The sequence below is a fragment of the Anser cygnoides genome, chromosome 11 (genome assembly GCF_040182565.1).
Source record: "Anser cygnoides isolate HZ-2024a breed goose chromosome 11, Taihu_goose_T2T_genome, whole genome shotgun sequence".
Taxonomy (NCBI): domain Eukaryota; kingdom Metazoa; phylum Chordata; class Aves; order Anseriformes; family Anatidae; genus Anser; species Anser cygnoides.
In genome coordinates, this window is record NC_089883.1 from 3,174,554 (window position 1) to 3,191,153 (window position 16,600).

The 16,600-nt window shown below is 54.3% G+C and overlaps 2 protein-coding genes across 6 annotated transcripts; one reads left to right on the top strand and one right to left on the bottom strand.

Annotated features, from left to right (window-relative positions):
- Positions 1 to 874: 874 nt before the first annotated feature.
- SLC51B (SLC51 subunit beta) lies at positions 875 to 10,840 on the top strand. Of its 3 annotated transcripts, none has more exons than XM_013181963.3 (6): positions 875 to 3,349; positions 6,867 to 6,967; positions 7,465 to 7,839; positions 8,144 to 8,287; positions 8,920 to 9,010; positions 9,795 to 10,840. In XM_013181963.3, the coding sequence occupies exons 2-6, from the start codon at positions 6,928 to 6,930 to the stop codon at positions 10,012 to 10,014; spliced, it is 870 nt and encodes a 289-aa protein (XP_013037417.3). In that variant the 5' UTR covers positions 875 to 3,349; positions 6,867 to 6,927; the 3' UTR covers positions 10,015 to 10,840. The 3 variants fall into 3 exon arrangements, with proteins under 3 accessions (XP_013037417.3, XP_066859924.1, XP_013037414.3); XM_067003823.1 differs by lacking the exon at positions 875 to 3,349 and adding an exon at positions 3,425 to 4,109; XM_013181960.3 differs by lacking the exon at positions 875 to 3,349 and adding an exon at positions 4,938 to 5,575.
- Positions 10,828 to 16,019, bottom strand: RASL12 (RAS like family 12). Of its 3 annotated transcripts, XM_048076338.2 has the most exons (6): positions 14,959 to 15,585; positions 14,650 to 14,766; positions 13,934 to 13,990; positions 12,525 to 12,598; positions 12,266 to 12,456; positions 11,159 to 11,692 (listed from the first exon to the last, which is right to left on the bottom strand). In XM_048076338.2, the coding sequence occupies exons 2-6, from the start codon at positions 14,756 to 14,758 to the stop codon at positions 11,308 to 11,310; spliced, it is 816 nt and encodes a 271-aa protein (XP_047932295.1). In that variant the 5' UTR covers positions 14,759 to 14,766; positions 14,959 to 15,585; the 3' UTR covers positions 11,159 to 11,307. The 3 variants fall into 3 exon arrangements, with proteins under 3 accessions (XP_066859922.1, XP_066859921.1, XP_047932295.1); XM_067003821.1 differs by lacking the exons at positions 12,525 to 12,598; positions 14,959 to 15,585 and adding an exon at positions 15,619 to 16,019 and having other exon boundaries at positions 10,828 to 11,692; XM_067003820.1 differs by lacking the exon at positions 12,525 to 12,598 and having other exon boundaries at positions 10,828 to 11,692; positions 14,959 to 15,588.
- Between the last annotated feature and the right edge of the window lie 581 nt (positions 16,020 to 16,600).

The window sequence follows — 16,600 nt, forward strand, 5'->3', positions numbered from 1 at the left end:
ATTTGTGGAGCCCCATGAAAATCCTCAGTTCCGTAACATCCAGACCGCTCCGTGCAATTCCAGTCAGCTCATGTCAGGGTGTATGTGATGAAAGGATATAGCAAAAATATATTTCTGGGGGGAAAAAAAAGATAAACAAGAAGGTAACAAGGATGCAGGAATGGCTTCTGTTCAAGAAAAGATTACAGTAACCAGCATATTTCTGCTTGCAAAACAGATGTGAGGAGAAGGCTGGGAGCCTGTCTCATCATTAATAGTATGGGGCTGGTAAACAAGGAACAATTAGTTGTTGCACAAAACTAAGAGATTGCAAGAAGTATTATCAGGCACTTACTGCTATCAGGCTCCACAAGAGAGGAAGCAGTGTTTCACACAGTGTGTAATTTGACCACATAATTATCTCAGATGCTGAAAATATTCGTGGTTTCCAAAAGCAGAGAGAGCAATTCAGGGAAGAATTGGCTCGTGGACGTGACTAGATGTGCAGCAGCCAGCTTAGACCTGAAGCAAAGGCTGATGATTTGGGAGAACGTTGATTGTTCTCATCACTAGCATTAAGCTCTTGCATGGACTAAACTGAAGAAAATGTTCTGTGTGGTGCAGGAAAATATCAGCTGAGATCTTGGGTGAAACCCTGGATTTATCACCGACACTTCGTGGCCTTCAGAACGGCCAGGAACATACCACGCGTGTTTGGAAGGCCCAAGCACCGTCCAAAAGCTGGCAATTCAAACCCAGCACTCAAGTGCTGCTCGGTATTAATATCTTGCTCTTGGATCCAAGCAGAGGAAAAGTAAAAAGTGCCAGTGGCACATGTGCACTGTGCAAGGAGCTTTGCCTTCTATCTGAACAGAAGTGAGGTGAACTTAAGCCTTGGAGAGGTATTCTCAGTTCTGTCTGTAGTTAAGGCTCCTGGAAATACTTCAAGTCCATGCTGGGCTTCTGCCAGGCTTACACATGAAATAATTAATATTTCATTTGCATTACATTTATGAAGTGGACTTAAATTCACTCTAACATAACTTAATCCCAAGTAATCCATCCTCAGCTCTGATACAACTGTATAATTCAAATAGTCTCTTGTTGTTCTATGCCTTGTCCACAGTGTACATGACATTTAACTAAAGATTTGTCTGGATGCATTTTTTTACAGCAGAGTGAAAGCAACAAATTGTTTCAAAAAAAAAAAAAAGGAAAGAAAAAAAGAAAAAGAAAGAAAAGAAAAGCAGCTTTGATTTGAACTCTGCTTTTGTACATGGAAAAAAAAAATACTCTGAATGTTTAGTTATTCTGTAACCAGGCATTTCGGGTCAAAGACACAGAAGGGATCAAAAAAGATAAGCAAAATTAAAATGTCAAGGTCAAAGGAGTTCTTCCTATGAGCAGTGAAGACAAATCTTAGGAGGAAGCAGAACACAAATCAACGTCCTATCTACACTTTGCTTCCTAGCCAAAGACACTGAAAGTGTCTCCAAGAAGTAAAGAGATATTTCTCATTAAAGAATGCCAGTGTTGTCAAGGGAAGCTTGAAATAAAACACTCACAGTGGTTGCTGAAAAGATTGCTTCTGAGCGCCTTCACTGTCCTCTGGAGAAGGAGAGGATTACTGGGATCTAGCACCCACCGTAACCAGTGGAAAAATGTTTTTATTTCCATGTATATTGTGCTGAGTCCTAAAGGCATCTTGGCCACGTACCTGCATCCTGCCAGTATTTTGTGGGTACAGGGGGTGAAATAGGAACTGCTTTCTGGTGCACTGATCCTTTTTGCTGTCCCATGCCTCCCCTCCAGGGGAAGAGGGGCAGCTGAGCGAGGCAGCCCATCCCATGACCAGGGCTGTGGGATTTGGAAGTGGTGCAGTAGGGCATCAGGGGTCTCTCGTGCGAGAGCAACTGTCAGACACTTCTGCGAACGGCACAGAGGCAGGACAGTGCCCAGACAGCTGCTGCAGAGCTGCTGAAGCTGCCCCTGACTTCCCAAGGGCTGCAGGCACTCTGTCTCTGCTGATCAGGTTTCTGCCCAGGGTTTCAGAGGCTTCAGGTTAGGGAAATGCCTAACACCATCGCGACCAGCTTCCAAACAGCTCTAAATTATTATTTTTTAATATAGATACATAAGTCAAGCTATGTAGGAACCTGGGATGAAAAGGGACCTGCTGGGGCTTTGCAGTCCTGTCCTGGTCCAGCCCCTCCTTTGCCATGGTTAGCTTCTCCATCCTTCTCCTCGGAGACTGCACTACGCTGGCCAGGTGTATTTTTAAATGACCCAAGTTGAAATGAGGACTAAGAGAGCATGATTTACAGCGTGGTGGATCCCCATCCCAGAGGATGTGTCTCCGAGTGCGAGCTCTGACCCGAGCCCTGCCAGGCTGACACTGACCAGCGAAACTCTTCTGTCTGCTGGGTGACGTACAGGGACAGCCAGGGGAAGCTCTGAGTCGGATGCAGGGTGGGATTCAAAAGATTAATCATTCTGGAACAGGGCTGCAATGCCAAAGACACTTTATTTCAAGCTGGAAAACACCAAGAACAGGATGAACATACGGAGACTGTGCCCGTCTCCCATTAAGCTGAAGCTAACCAGTGCTAGCTGCATGCACAAAGCCCATCACTGAGAGGGATCCAGGTTGGATATCCATGGATCAGGCAGTGCACTGAAGCGGTATTGAAAATGAATCCTCTTCCCCAAATGTGTCTGGCAAAGAAAGACCACACCAGCCTTCTCGGGCTGCAAAGCCTCTTGGCACTCTGTTAACTTGGCCAACTCAGATGCCCATTACCTTTAACACAGATGGCACAATCTCTGATGGGTGCTTTACGTTTGTCTGCAAAACCAGGCACTCTTTAAGATGCTCTGAGCTCCTTAGAATGACCATTCGTGGTTTTTTTTTTTTTTTTAAAAAAAGGCGAATGCCTGCTTATCAGGAACACATTTCCTGTATGCAATGAGGACGGAGCCAGGCAGAATGAACAGTATCCCTTATTTTAACCCCTGGGGTAACTTATTACAGTGTCATTTTAATACTGATAATGCCAATAGCTTGAGCAAATAAACTGGAAGTTTCCTACGGTTCATTCTTTGGGAAAAGGTCGTTCACCCCGTGCTGTAAATGGACCCACTAAAGAGGTGTGTTTTTTCAGGGACCGGAGCAAACCTCACCTGTTGGACTAACCTTCGCACATGACTCAGGAGCAGAATGAATCACAGCCCGTAGCACTCCGAGAGGAGGAGGACGGGCAACCTTGTCACCGTAGGAAGGCGCTGCCGGGTGCTCAGGGCAGACGTCCTCAGACGGCAGGGCTTACAGAAGAAATGTAGCTGCCTCCCTTCTGGGAACTGCGTGTTTCTGGTGAGTTAGCTGAGATTAACTGACATTCCTGGTGCGCTAGCTGGTGGGTTAATTTATAGCTATTGTTAATGCATTCATTTCTTTTGGTTAGGAAACTCAGATCCTCAAAATGTTAAGTAAAGGCTGCATGACATATTTAAGAAGAGAATGAATGGGAAGGGAGAAGCAGGCTGGGATAACTCCTGCATATAAACAGCCTGGAAAATATCTAATATAACTTAGATTTGCTTTTTAACTTTTGGCTTTACAGAGGTTGAAAAGTACTACAGTCTGCCTTCTTGTTTCAAAATTTTAAATGCTAAGCATTTTTATTGTGTTCTTTAGGTGAACTCAGTCCTCAATGTGCCTTTATATATACAAACCCATCCATTTGTGTCTCCATGGTGTGACGCCGTATGTCCTGTATGAATCCCAAAGACAGGGCATCCCACTTGCATAGTGTATTTGGAATAACTGTCACATTCTAACACAGTCGGTTAAGATAACCGTCAGAGAGACAGTCTGGAGGGCAAGAGGACACTAATTTACAAAGACTGGGACACCGTAAGCATACTGTGTAATGAGGACTGAGTAGGAGGACCAGCAGGACGTTGTCATCCTACCAGAGGCTGTGCTTGATCATCTTTTCAGATTTTTTTTTTTCCATCTTAATAGTAAGAAGCAGTCACTTGCCATTTTTCTGTATTTTCTGGAGGTATCGTAGGATGCCACCAAATTCCACAGGTCCTGGTTTTGAACCAGAGGATTTGGGATGGCAGTGGTGAGTGACTCTTAGTTTATGACATACACGCAGCATACAGCTGTGGTTTTCATGTGAACATCCCATTTGAAAAATGAAAAAAATAAAATAAAAAATGACATTGTTCAGGCATAAATATAAACTCAAAATGGCACAGGCAAAATGTTTCCTTGAGAGCTACCGGCCTGTTTGTTCCTTCCACCTCCTTCCAAACATGCCTAAAACGCATGAACTTTCTCTTCGTTGACCTCCCCATGCTGTACCCAAGCTGGGAAGCACCCTCTGTCTTCACAGGGCCAAGGGACCAAATCCCATAGCTTAGAGATGTCTAAGGCCTGGATTTACGGGTTTGCCCCATCCAACAGAGGCCAGAGAGACTGCAGGGGAACAGCGGAGAAGGCACCACCTGGGCTCTCTTACCTTGTGTGCTGGAGCAGTGCTCACCCAAGCTGGGATATGGGAAGCGGAGCAGAGCAGCTCTTCAGGGAAGGCAGGAGGAGATGACTTTAATAGATCCAAACTCCCCAGAGCGTGCCCAGCCTTGTTGTGGGGCTCACTGTTACTTGGTCCCTGCTGGAGAACCTGGGTCAGCCACACGTGGAGGACCGGAGCGAGCTCTCCGCTGGGGTAGGCACACCGACCTGGGAGCACTTTGCTTTGTAGCTTTGGTGAGCGAAACTTCCAAAGTAGTTCGGTCAGTTCAACGTGGCTGTCAAAGATCCTTACAAAAGCAGGATTCCTTTAAAGACTTTCACCTATATTTCCTGTTAATACGAGATGAATATCCATTCTGCCGCTGTATTCTTCCCGAGAGGCTGCTTTTAGCAGTCTTCTCCTGTGTCCCTGCTGTGCATGACAGCGGCAGTGCAGATACTGGGAGGTAGCCTGCAGGTTATGAAACACCTCAGGAGAAAATGAGCAACCTGCATGTCAAATGCTCTTGCTCGAGCAAATGATTAGACAGAAGCCTTGCACGGCAAGACTTAACACATTCAAGTGGCACTTCTTATTAGGGTGTAGCAGACTTGTAAGTTGGTTTCATTGGCACCAGCACTTTATTTCCTCCTTTCTGTGGAGTGATCCATGTGAATAGCTAAAGCTTACCTGGACTGCAAGGTAATTGGCATACCTAACTGCGGGGAGCAGCTCTATTTGTATTTTCTGAAATACGGAATCAAAGGGGACACGTGAGATATTTCAGAGCCCTGTCCTAAAAGCATCGCTAACAGGCAGCTTTCTGGCAGGAGGGAGCAAGCCTGCATGCCTGGTTGGCTATAAAACGTGAACTTTGAATTGTGAAGACATTGAGAATGGGGGGGTGGAAATAGTAGCAATCATTAGGTCTATAACCGATAGGACAAACGCTTGCCTGAGGAGTCAGCAGGAGTGTTATTGACACGCCTGGCGCCGTGGAACATGCTCGTGAGCGATTTCCAGGGAGCAGTTTTAGACAGTGCCGGGCCATGCTACGAGTGCGAATGAAAGTTGTGAGTATCAGGCAGTCAGAAAAGTCTTGGTCTTCATATAATTATTAATCGCCTGTGGGGCCAGCGTGTCGTTCGCCTGCGAGCGGGTGCCAGTTCAGGTGAGGCCAGCGAGCAGTGACAGCAGCTCTGCTCTCTCGTGGCTGAGCAGTGGGCTGGGTAGGTCCAACCTTACGGTCTCGAGGTAACTTGCAGTAGACAATTTTCCTTGTCCCTGAGCCCATTCCTTCCCTTGGCAGCCATTAGTCCTCCAGGCAACATCCACGTCAGTGCTAGCCCCTGCTGTGAGCCTGTGCTCAAGCCTCTTCCACTCACAAGGAGCTCGGCTCGGGGACCACCAGCTGGGTGGCCACACGTCGGGGTTCAGGTGTCAAAACGCCTACGCTCAAGCTGTTATTTTAGGGGCAATGTGGACATAACTGCCCGAGCTCGCTTGGCCTTGCCTGCGTCATGCACTGGGAGGGCAGCGCAGACACAGCCAGGCCGGGGGGACAGGGCCAGGGGGACTGGAAAGCCCTCTGCTCTGATCGGGTCCTTCCAAAGGAGGCTGAGGAGTTGAGTTGGACAAGGAGCTATAAAACCTGGACTGATGCCATTGACAAATGAGGGACTAAAGGTCAAGGAGGAGCTTTCTGCTTCCCTGAGGGATGGGAGATACCTTTGCCTCAACGGCAAGCTGGCTATTCCTCCTCTTGGAGCTGAGCCCTCTGCTTCCTCGTCTCCACACCCTTGTTCTGCCATCCTTGGGCTGTCAGCAGATCATCGCTGCCCACAAAATACGTATTCTCTGGGATCATGGCAGAGGAGTGAGGAAGAAGGCAGGTTATTTGGGGAGGGGCTGGCTCTAGCAGCCAAGCTCCCACCTGTACAGGGTCACCCAGGCGAGGGGTCCCACCCCAGGCCTTGTGCCAGACCCACCCTGTGCCAGACCCCAGTGGCTCCCAGAGCCGCTGGCTGTGTCTACACGCCATCCTGGCAGCTCAAACTCGTGTCTGCAGAAGGAAAGAGCTGGCACAGCTGCACAGGTCCATCAGGTCCCCTCTCTGAATACAAAGCTGGAGCAGGGAGGGGCGTCAGCATGAGCACAGGGTTGTTTGGAAGATCATCACTTCTATCTGTACTTTTGTCTCATCTTCTGTAGACACCAGAAAAGAAACATTCTGGCCTGCTTTCTCCACTCCCTCTGCATGATAACTTCAGGGCTCCCACTGATAAAACCCGTGGCACTACACAGTGGGAGCTACCAGAAGGTACTGTGAGGTTATCCCTCACCTCTCACCTCTCTCTTTCCCAGGCATCCGCACACTGAACGAACACTGGTGAAGTCGTGATCCATCCGAGCTGCACATACAAATATGAAGATACTCTGGATAATCCCATTTTTCCTGCTGCAAGGTAAAGGCTTAGAGGACGGCAGTGTGGGTGAAGGAAGCTACCTACACATGCCAAGGCTGAGCCTCGTCACAGGTTCTCACCCACTCTGGGCTCAGCAGGGGCCGCAACACAACGTTGTGTGCAGGGCAGGCTCACAGGAGCTGGAGGCACACATGGGAGAGTTTCCAGCGCTGTTACATGACCTTATGAATGCCTCACTGGCTGAGGACAAACACCTCTTTGAGTGTGCACACGTACAGGTAGCATTATGGCAAAGGCATGCATACATGAACCTCAACTGTCTGTAAATAGGGTATTTTCCTCTCCAAGACATAGACCTCTTCTCCCATGTACACGCTGGCAGCAGCCTGACTCGACCAAGGGGAAAGTTGCACCCTAAGCCTTTGCTGACAGCAGTTGCAACCTCTTTGACACCAGGGAAGACACCTGGTTGTCACGGAGGTGACACACTCATGTTGTGACAGGGTGGCCACACTCATGTTCTGGTTTCTTTGCAGACACGGAAGCTTTTCTGATGAAGAATGCTAAAATCAAGCTGTGTTTACAAGCCAGCCCAGAGGATGAGAGTTTGCTGCTGGAGGACTGTAACCCAGCATCACGTTTCCAGGACTGGTCTTGGCAGGGTGATTCCTTGATGAATCACGGCACGCAGAGCTGCCTCTCTGTGGTGGAGGCCAGCATAGTGCAAAGCCCCTGTGACAGCACAGCTTACACGGGCTGGGACTGCTCGAATTCATTGCTCTCTCCTCTGGGCAGCAGCCAGAGCTACCTGGTGGCGAGCAGGAAAGGAGTTGGTCTTGATAACGTGAGAGGTCTCAAGGCTCAGTGGTTGCAAGGCGGCACGGAGGGGAATGTCTGCGAGGAGAAAGCAGGTAAGTGCTGCCCACCGGATCCCGGTGGTGCACCTGCACCGCCAGGGAACGTGGGAGGGCACGGTCAGCATCCTGGGGTCTTTCCAGCCCTGGGAAAGCCCACCGTAATGCGATCTGCAGAAACACCACAGCCAGAGACACCCTCTGCTTTCTGAGTACTGGAAAGGAGGCTGTGCACTCAGAGCTTGGTTCTGCCTGCTTGGAGAGATGTAGTGGGCAGCACTGGGGCCAAGGGAAAGGCCATTTCTCAACTCAAGTATTGCCATGAAAGACCACTGTATCTCTCCGTTCTTTTCCTCCACAGCCAAGGCAGTGCAAGAGAGCTACTTCCATGCAGCCCTTACCAGCACGCAGGTGTACGACCACACAGCATACAACTCTACCCTCGTGGCGGGTATGGATCCAGAAAAGCTGAAGGATCTGCTGTGGTTCTTCCGCACAGAAGACCGTAAGTCCCGCTGATGTTCCTGGGCTGAGTCCAAATAGAAATAGACGGTCCTTGGCTGTGAACCCTCCTGCCCAGCGGAGGTGCCTGAGGGAATTATCTAAGGAGGGTATTTACCCCAGGTATATAAACCCTCACCTCCCGAAGAAGCAGGCCATGTGTGAAGTCAGGCATGGCGCTTTGCTGTGGTAGGGTCTTCTCCCAGAGAGGGCTCCAGCCTCCCTCCAGGCATGTTCTGCCAAAAGAGCAAAGGTCTGAGATCACCAGTGATTTTGGCAGGGTGGAGGGAGCGGATCAATATGAGCGGGTCAGCGCCCTGAGGATCAACTTCAAAGCCACGAAACCCAAGGACAGAACATCTGCTGCCATCTGCACTGCACATCCCATATTCTGGGGCAAAATCCACCTTCCTGAGCGTGGCAGTGGTGAGAAAGGCTGCAGAGAGGAGGGGCCTTTCCAGCAGCGCTCGTGGTGGGGTGCTGCACCTCTCGGCCTTGCTCCCACCCTCGGGCACAGCCTCTCACAGCTTTCAGGCAAGGTGGAAAAGCCACGCGAGGCAGATGGAAAACGCCTGGCTGGGCTCTGCAGACCCCTGCTCTGTGCATGCTAACGCTGCCTCTCCGTGCTTCCCCCAGCATCAACGTGGAATTACTCCATCCTTGCGCTTTCCTTCGTGGTCACGATTCTGGGTCTTCTCCTCCTGGGCATTAACATTACACGAAACAGGTGAGTGAGGAAAATTTGGGGTGCGGTGGTGCGCTAAGGACCTCAACCAGATGACATGGGGGGTTTTCAGGGCAGGAACAAGGGATGGAGAAAAGAGCAAAGACAAAGTTCCTTTGACCCCTGCTTCACTGTAAAACCTTCCCTGCCTTCCTGCACTTCTTGTATGTCACTCAGATCAAGCACCTTCACTTCTCTGTGCCCTGGATCCTCACCAGTAAAACATCTGCAAAAGCACTGGCCAGCCCAAGAGAGGTTTTGGGAGGAAAATGCCACTGAATATGTGTACGTGAGCTGCCCTCCCATGAGTACAGGGGCACACAGGGGCTCGAGCAGGACTCCCCAGCCATCTGTGATCCCACAGTGCTTCCCTGGGCCGTCCTGCTGCACAGCAGCCCTGCAGCTGAGAAGTAACTCGCTGCCTTCTAGAGTGAGGAAACACACAGGCAGAGCTTTCATCCTGAAATAAGACTAAAAGAGATGTTGCAAGCCCGCCCTGCCACGCTCTCGTATTAACGACGGCTTGCTGGGTGTCACTGCCTTGCTTTAAGCAGCGTGGTGTGCTGTGTTCTCCACGAGTAAACACTGGGGCTGTGTGTACTCAAACACTTCAGACCACTTACACGACACAGGGTGGCTGGCAGCGTTTCCCGTAAGCAGCTAACGCATTCCCGGGGCCAAGCACGCAAAGAGACGGATGTAACATCACCTCGGGCAGGCACGTGCCCCAAACGCGGGCCGAGCTCGCTGCTCCTCTCCTTATCTCCTTTTTATGCCTTCCCTGCAGGAAAAGGAAGATCCACATGTACAAAGAAGCAGTGCAAGCTGCCCAGCAAGCTGAGCTGGAAGCCAAGCAGGCCCTGATACCGGTGCAGGAGTACAGCCCGGGCAGCCCGCAGATGCGGGAGCCGGCGCTGCAGGAGGAGAGGGCAGGAGAGGTGCTGGTTCAGTGGAAGGACGGGACCATCACCACCCTGTACAAGCAGAGCTCAGAGGATGCCATGTAACGGCCGGCTGGAGTGAAACCATTTAGTCTCAAAGGAACGCATCAGAATGTCTCGATTCACACTGATTGGAGATGGGGAAGTTTAACCATGCAGTTTAGCCTGGGGGGTGGAAAAAAGAAAAAAAAGGGAAGCAGCAGAGCTGCATCAGCAGAAGTGGCTCTGGACTCTCAAAGCCGTGCCTCCCCCGTTTCAGCTCCGTCTGGGTGCTCTTTACCCGCTGCTCTCAGCTGCCTCCAGGCTTCCCTCCCACGAGCGTCGCCCCCTCGCCCAGATGCTGCCCGCAGGGCTGGGAGCCGAGGCGCGAGGGGCTGGGGGCTCTCACCGTGGTCAGCGGGGGAAGGCACCCTCAGGAAAACACTGACACTGAAGCAGAGGAGCGTTTGCTCTTTTCAAAAGTCATCTTTATTAAAATATTTTCCAAAGTTCATCGAAATCCCCTATCGAATCTCTCTCTATATATCGCTAAGGTCATATGTATATATGTACAAATGTACATGGGGGTGTTTCACTCTGCAGATCCGTGCAACTCCAGGGAGAAGCAGAACATTTGTCCTGGTACAGCAGATGAGCTCAAACACACAGCCCTTGGCTTGGGCACAGGTAGAGCCTGGTCACAGCACACGGTGCTCTGTGTTAGGATTCTCTTCACACCCTTCACAGGGCACACACAGAAGCCATGAAATAATTTAAGACATTTGGGAAGTGCATCACGTCAGCCTTTTAAACAAAAGCTTTTAGGAATGTGTCCTGGTCAGTGAAGCATCTCTCCTTGCAAAGCCTTTGAAAAGGAACACCGTCGTATAAAAGTTGGTTAAAAAAAAAAAAAAAGCTATTTTGGTATGACTTATTTCAATGCATGGGAATCAATTTTAGGACACCTGAGACCTTTGGTCGGCTGTAACATTACCCGCCACTTTCTCGTTCAGATTAAAAAAGAAATTCCTCTTACTTATTGCTCGGCGAGGGGACCTGTCAGGTGAACGACACGGGCTCCTCTGTGTCTGGGGATTCATTCACCCTTCCTGGGCTCCCCATCTCTGCCTGATGGACTCCATCCAGCGCGTGGCCTCATCCGTCTGCAGATGCCCAGGCCCGCCGGCTGCCCCTGGGGACAGCCCTCGCCCTCCCAGCGATGCTTCTCGGCCCCGGGAGGTGCCCAGATCCGCAGCTGCATCGCCCAGGCAGGGCTGTGCACGTGTCTCCGGGACAAGGTCCCCGCTCCTGATGCTCCCAGCCCCTCGCAGAGCTGGGGGGACGGGGATCTCTCGCTGCTCCCTCGTGCAGGGACGCGCCTTAAAATATCTTGAAGCCTTTCAGCAAGGTGAGCGTGGGCGCTTTCCTCTTGCTCTGAGCCCGCGAGGACTTGACAGTGACCAGCTTGGCCTGGGCCACCGAGGGGATCTCCTTGTAGTTGACAGTGGAGAGGGTGTTGAGGGTGCAGCTGGCCAGCCCTTGCCGGGTGGCCAAGGTGGCCGGGGTGGCCACGTGCAGGCAGGGCCGCTCCTCGGCGATGAAGAGGGGCCGGAGGGGCACGCTGCGCTCCGCCTCGCGCCGCACCTCCCGCACCGCCTCGTGGAAGACGTGCTGCACCGCCGCGAAGTCCTGGCACGCCGACACCTCGTAGAAAAGGCACCCGAACTTGCTGGCCAGGGCCATCCCTTCGGCTTTGGTCACCTGCCTGCGGAGGGGACAGGGGACGGTGGGCGCAGCCTCGCTCGGGGCGCTCGTCCTGGTGGTGTGATGGTGCGGGAAGGGGACAGGGGTCTGTGTCTCGGGGCAAGGAGGGGACAAAAAGGTGTGCCAAGCGAGGTTGCAGGGGGCTGGGGGTGGTGGCAGGGCCAGCACATCCCCACAGAAAGGGAAAAAGCAGGTCCCGAGAGCAGGACCTTCTGGGGATGGCTGAATCAGGACATTTGAGTCGAGGACCAGAGGGACACAAGCTCAGTTTGTCCAGCACAAACAGCCAGCAAGGAGCTGGAGCTCAAAGCCCAAAGCATGCTGACGCTGCCTTATGACACAGCTGAAAAAACATCCCACCAAAAATAGGGGTGGGCTCCAAGCAAGCGCATCCCCCCGTGGGCGGCAGGGCCACCCGCAGAGCCCGCCCCGGATACACACGAGGATGCGACGAATGCCAACACGGGTGGAAATAACCACTAAAAAAACCCAAACCCTCAAATCTGAGCTTTTCACCCAAGTCACAGGGATCCGCGAGCAATTCCCCAGGGGGAAAAGAGGGGCTTGCGGGTACCTGTACTGCTCCATGTCCAGCTTGTTGCCCAGCAGGAGCACGGGGCTCTCGTGCTGGCAGCCCCGCGCGTGCCGGGCGAGGACGTCGAGGTAGCGGCGGCAGCCCTCGAAGCTCTCCCTGTCGTCGATGCTGTAGACCACGAGGAAGGCGTTGGCCCAGCGCAGGTAGCGCTCGCAGTTCCCGGGGCCGTCCTGGGGGCGAGAGGAGCGGGTGAGCACCGGCCCGGTGTTGGCACGAGGAGAGCTGCCCGGCCCCTCACCTGGTCGGCAGTGTCCATCACCTTCAGCAGCACGGGCTGCTGGTCCACCAGCTCCTCCGAGGTGTAGGTGTCCTCTGCAAGGGAAGGGTGGCCGTGAGGGTGGGATGGACGTTCCCCAGCGCCTAGCAAAGCCCTGGCTGGGTGGGATGCAGTGGAAAAAGCTCCCGGTGAGGAGCGTCCTCTCGCCTCGCTCCTTCCCACACGGGCGTTATTTGGGGTGGCCGGAGGTGGGCGCAGCGGCGATGCAGCTCGGCAAGCCTGGTAGGGGGCAGCTTTTTCCTACTGCATGCAAAATGCAGGGTGGGATTTTATTTTTTTATTTTTTTTCTCTTTAGGGTCAAAACAGCTCAGCACCTTGTGCCCCCAGTTCGCTGGAAATTGGGTCCCCCTCCAGCCTCACCCCAGCAGCATCCTCACCCCTCCGAACCACAGCGGCCAAACCCTCCCTAACGCCCTCAGGTCCCTCGCAGGGTTCACCCCCATGAAATTCCCCCAAAATCCGTGGTGGGCTGATCACCCCCTGTCCCCTCTGTGTGCTCCTATGGGGACGGGAGGGAGCCCGGCACGGCCATCGTGGCTGCGCCCCGGCTCAGCCCTTATCTAAACGCTGCGACCCAGCAAGATAAAGCCTGCTGGGGGCTTGCCACAGGGCTGGCTTCTGATAAATCAGGCAAAAGCAGCAGCTCCTTTCTTTAGAAAAGGGTACAGGGCTTTAGAAACAAGGGGGCTGCCGTGTGGTGCCCCAGCTGGAAGCTGCCCTCCCCAGCTGGGTCTTAGGGGATGTGTTTCGGGAAGGTTTTGCCATGGGAAGACGGCAGAACCGCCACGAAACCACAAACAAGATCTGAATAAAGGATTTTTCCTTCTTTCCTAAGAGTTATTAGGGGCTGGAGCTGGTTCCTGGACGGGGTCCATATCTCCCTAATGTCCCTGATAAATCATTTACAGTTCTTCACTGCGCACTGGAGTCAGGCCTAGGAAAATAGTTATTAATTACTCAAACGGAGCGGAAAAAAATGCCCAGACCCGCTCGCTGCACAGCACAGCCCCCGGGGACACTGCCTCCTCCACACTCCCAGCAGGTCCCCTTCTCCTGCAAAACACCCCAAAAAAGCGAGCAGGAGGCATGGGTACCCCCAGAACCCCCCCAAAAATGGGGTTTTGCCTCTGGCACGGAGATGCAAGGCGATGATGATCCCTGTGGGATGTGCCCACGGGGCGAGCACTGCTTTCACCGCACAGGCTGGTTTGGGTCAAATCCAGCCCTTCTTTTGCTTTTCATGTCTTTAGTTTTTTTTCCTTAAATGCCATATTTGTGGGAAACGTGGGAAGGGTGCTCTGCCGGAGCACATCGGGGACATGTGGGGAAAAAACAGGGAGGACAGAGAACCCCGGAGATAGCGCCTTACCCAAGTTGGGATCATACTCGCTGATGAACCTCTTGGTCAGAAACTTCACCGTCAGGGCTGCAGGAGGGGAAGGGGTGGGTGAGGACAGCGCGGTCACCCCTTGAAGCAGCGCCCCGCGACCCCCCGTGGTGTCCCCAACCCATCACCCCCCCGTTCCCATCACCGCCTGCCTCCGAGCTCTTCCCGGCCAAAATGCACCTCTTCTCCTCAAATCCTTTCCCAGGAGAGCCTTGTGGCTAATAAATAATAAAGCCATTCTGGGTCATTTTGGGGAGGTTTTCACACCACTAGTGGGGCATGGGGAGGGTTTCCGGGCACCAGTGCTTGAGGACCCACTTAGCCCCCGCCTGCTGGCCCCGATCTGCACAAGCAGAGATGCTGCTGCTACCCTAAACGTCCACAAATAACCCTAAAAATACCCCACAGGCATCGCATGCAAAGCAAAGAAACCCAGCCACGGCCATGGGCCTGACCCAAAAGGCCCTGACCCGCTCTGGGAAGATTGCGGAGAAACTTTTTCCTCTCCCAAACATGAAAAAAAAAAAAAAAAAAAATTCTCGGGGCTGGTGCACAACATCGGGGCAGTGATGCTGCAACAGTGCAGGAGCCGGGAGAGCAGGGTGCTGGGAGCTGAAGCTGGGCGGGCACCCAAGGGTGCCAAAAAGCCCAAGGGCGGCGTTGGGCAGCCCGGGGGGCGCGTTGGTGCCGGCTCTCACCTGACTTGCCGGCCCCTCGGCACCCCAGGATGGCCACGTTGCACTCGGCGAGGGGGCTCTGGGGCGGCCGCTCGGCTCCAGCCCGGGGCTTGCCGAACATCGAGGACATCCTGGGTCCTGCGGGAGAGAGCAGGGGGGACGTGGGGACCCTCACCCACCTCCCCGCCGGGCAGCAGGGACGCGGCCGCTCTCGCCAGCCGGCGAGGGGATGCGCTCGCCTCCAGCCGCAGCCCTGGGGCGAACACGAAGACGGGGACCCCCCTTTTCCACCCTCTGCCCGTGGAGAAAGAGAGGAAGGCAGCCTCCCACCTGTGACTCCGAGGCCGGAGCTCGCCGGGTGCGTGGAGGCCACGGCGGGGCTGGGGGAGCAGCGGCCCCTTCGCCGCCCGAGCTCCCAATGAATGAGGCAGGCGGAGGCGAGCGCTGCTCCCACCGCTCGGGCCCCAGCCAAACTCCTTGTAAGGCAAGCTGCCGCGCCGGGGCCGGGCTGGACACGCGTCCCCAGCCGCCCCAAGGACTGTCCCCTTGGTGCAACGCCCCGGGGGGGGCAACCCTGCAGACCCCCGGCGGCAGCCGGCTGCCTGCTGGTGCCCAGCGGCGCTTTGCGGGGGGACCATCGCCGGCATCGCCTCCGTGGGGACCCCCCCAGCTCAGCACCCGGCGGCCACCCTTACACGTCCCCTTCCCCAGCACCTCGCTGGGACCCCACAAACACAAAGCAGAGCCCAGCTTCCCCCTGAGCCCTGCAGCACCCAGGCTGAGGCCGGCACGCTCATTGCACCTCCCGCGGGCAGACGCAGCGCACGGGAGCGCGGTGCCAGCGTGGCCGCCGTCCTTCCCAGCTCTTTTCCCCGCTCCTTCAGTGCGGGATGCATTGGGGCACAGGCACCGCCTGCTGCTGGCAGGCTCAGCGGGGAAAAAAATCCCCTTTTTCCACCCAAAAAACGCGATCCCAAGGGGAGTACTCACCGCCGCTGTTGGCCGCGCCGAGCCATCAGCCCAACGGGCTCCAAAGGCGAGGAGGAGGAGGAGGAGGAGGAGGGAGCTGAAGTCAGCGTTGTCATGGCGATCGCAGCCATTCGGGATGGGGCTCAGCGCCCAGCACCGCGCGGGCAGGATGCGGCCCCCCAGGGGGTTGTGCAGGGGTCGGGTGCTGGGGTCGCCCGGGGGGGCGCGGGGCTGCTGCGGCCGTGCGGGGCTCTGCGCCGCTGGGATGATTGCCCTGTAGCGCACAGAGGATATTTTTAAACCCTCCCAAAATAGTTTGTGACCGTGGAAGCCCCTGCAAGCCTCGCTGCTGTCCCGGGGGGGGACGGATGGATGGACAGGGTCAATCCCCCGTGGGAAGCAGAGCCCCTCCAGGGACTGATTTTGGTGGGATGGCAACAACCCCCCTGCCCCAAATCGCCTTTGGACAGAGGTGGAGCGTGCTTCAAGGCATCAGAGCCAGATTATTTTATTTTTTTTAAAGCCATTCAAGATCTTCTTGTGCTGGCTGCCGTAAAGCAGCCTGCTGTCAGGGTGCTGCGGAGCTTCGTCCTCTGCCTGTGGGGGGGCTTTTGGGGGAACCCAGTGGGACCATGGTGCCGCCACCCCCTAGCAGCCCACTGCTCCTGTGCTGGGACACCCGAGCCAGATGGGATAAGGAGGGAGGGACAAAACGCCTTGGGGCAGGGCATGCTGCTCGCCTTAAATTATGGCTCTGAAGTAATCAGGGGCTGCAGGTGGTGACTAGGACGAGCCGTGGTGCCTGCCCCCCTCTGCACCCCGCAAGGGATGCGTAACGGGATTTCTAACCAGAAAAAGCTGTGAACGGCACACAGATGAGCAACGTGCCACAAACGACACTTTTCTTCATGGTTTTTTCTTTATGTGAGTCACAGGTGGCTTCGTCTCCGCCGGCAGCCCCTCCAGGCTCTGCTGCAGCCGGGTGCTGCGGGGTGAGCCCCGT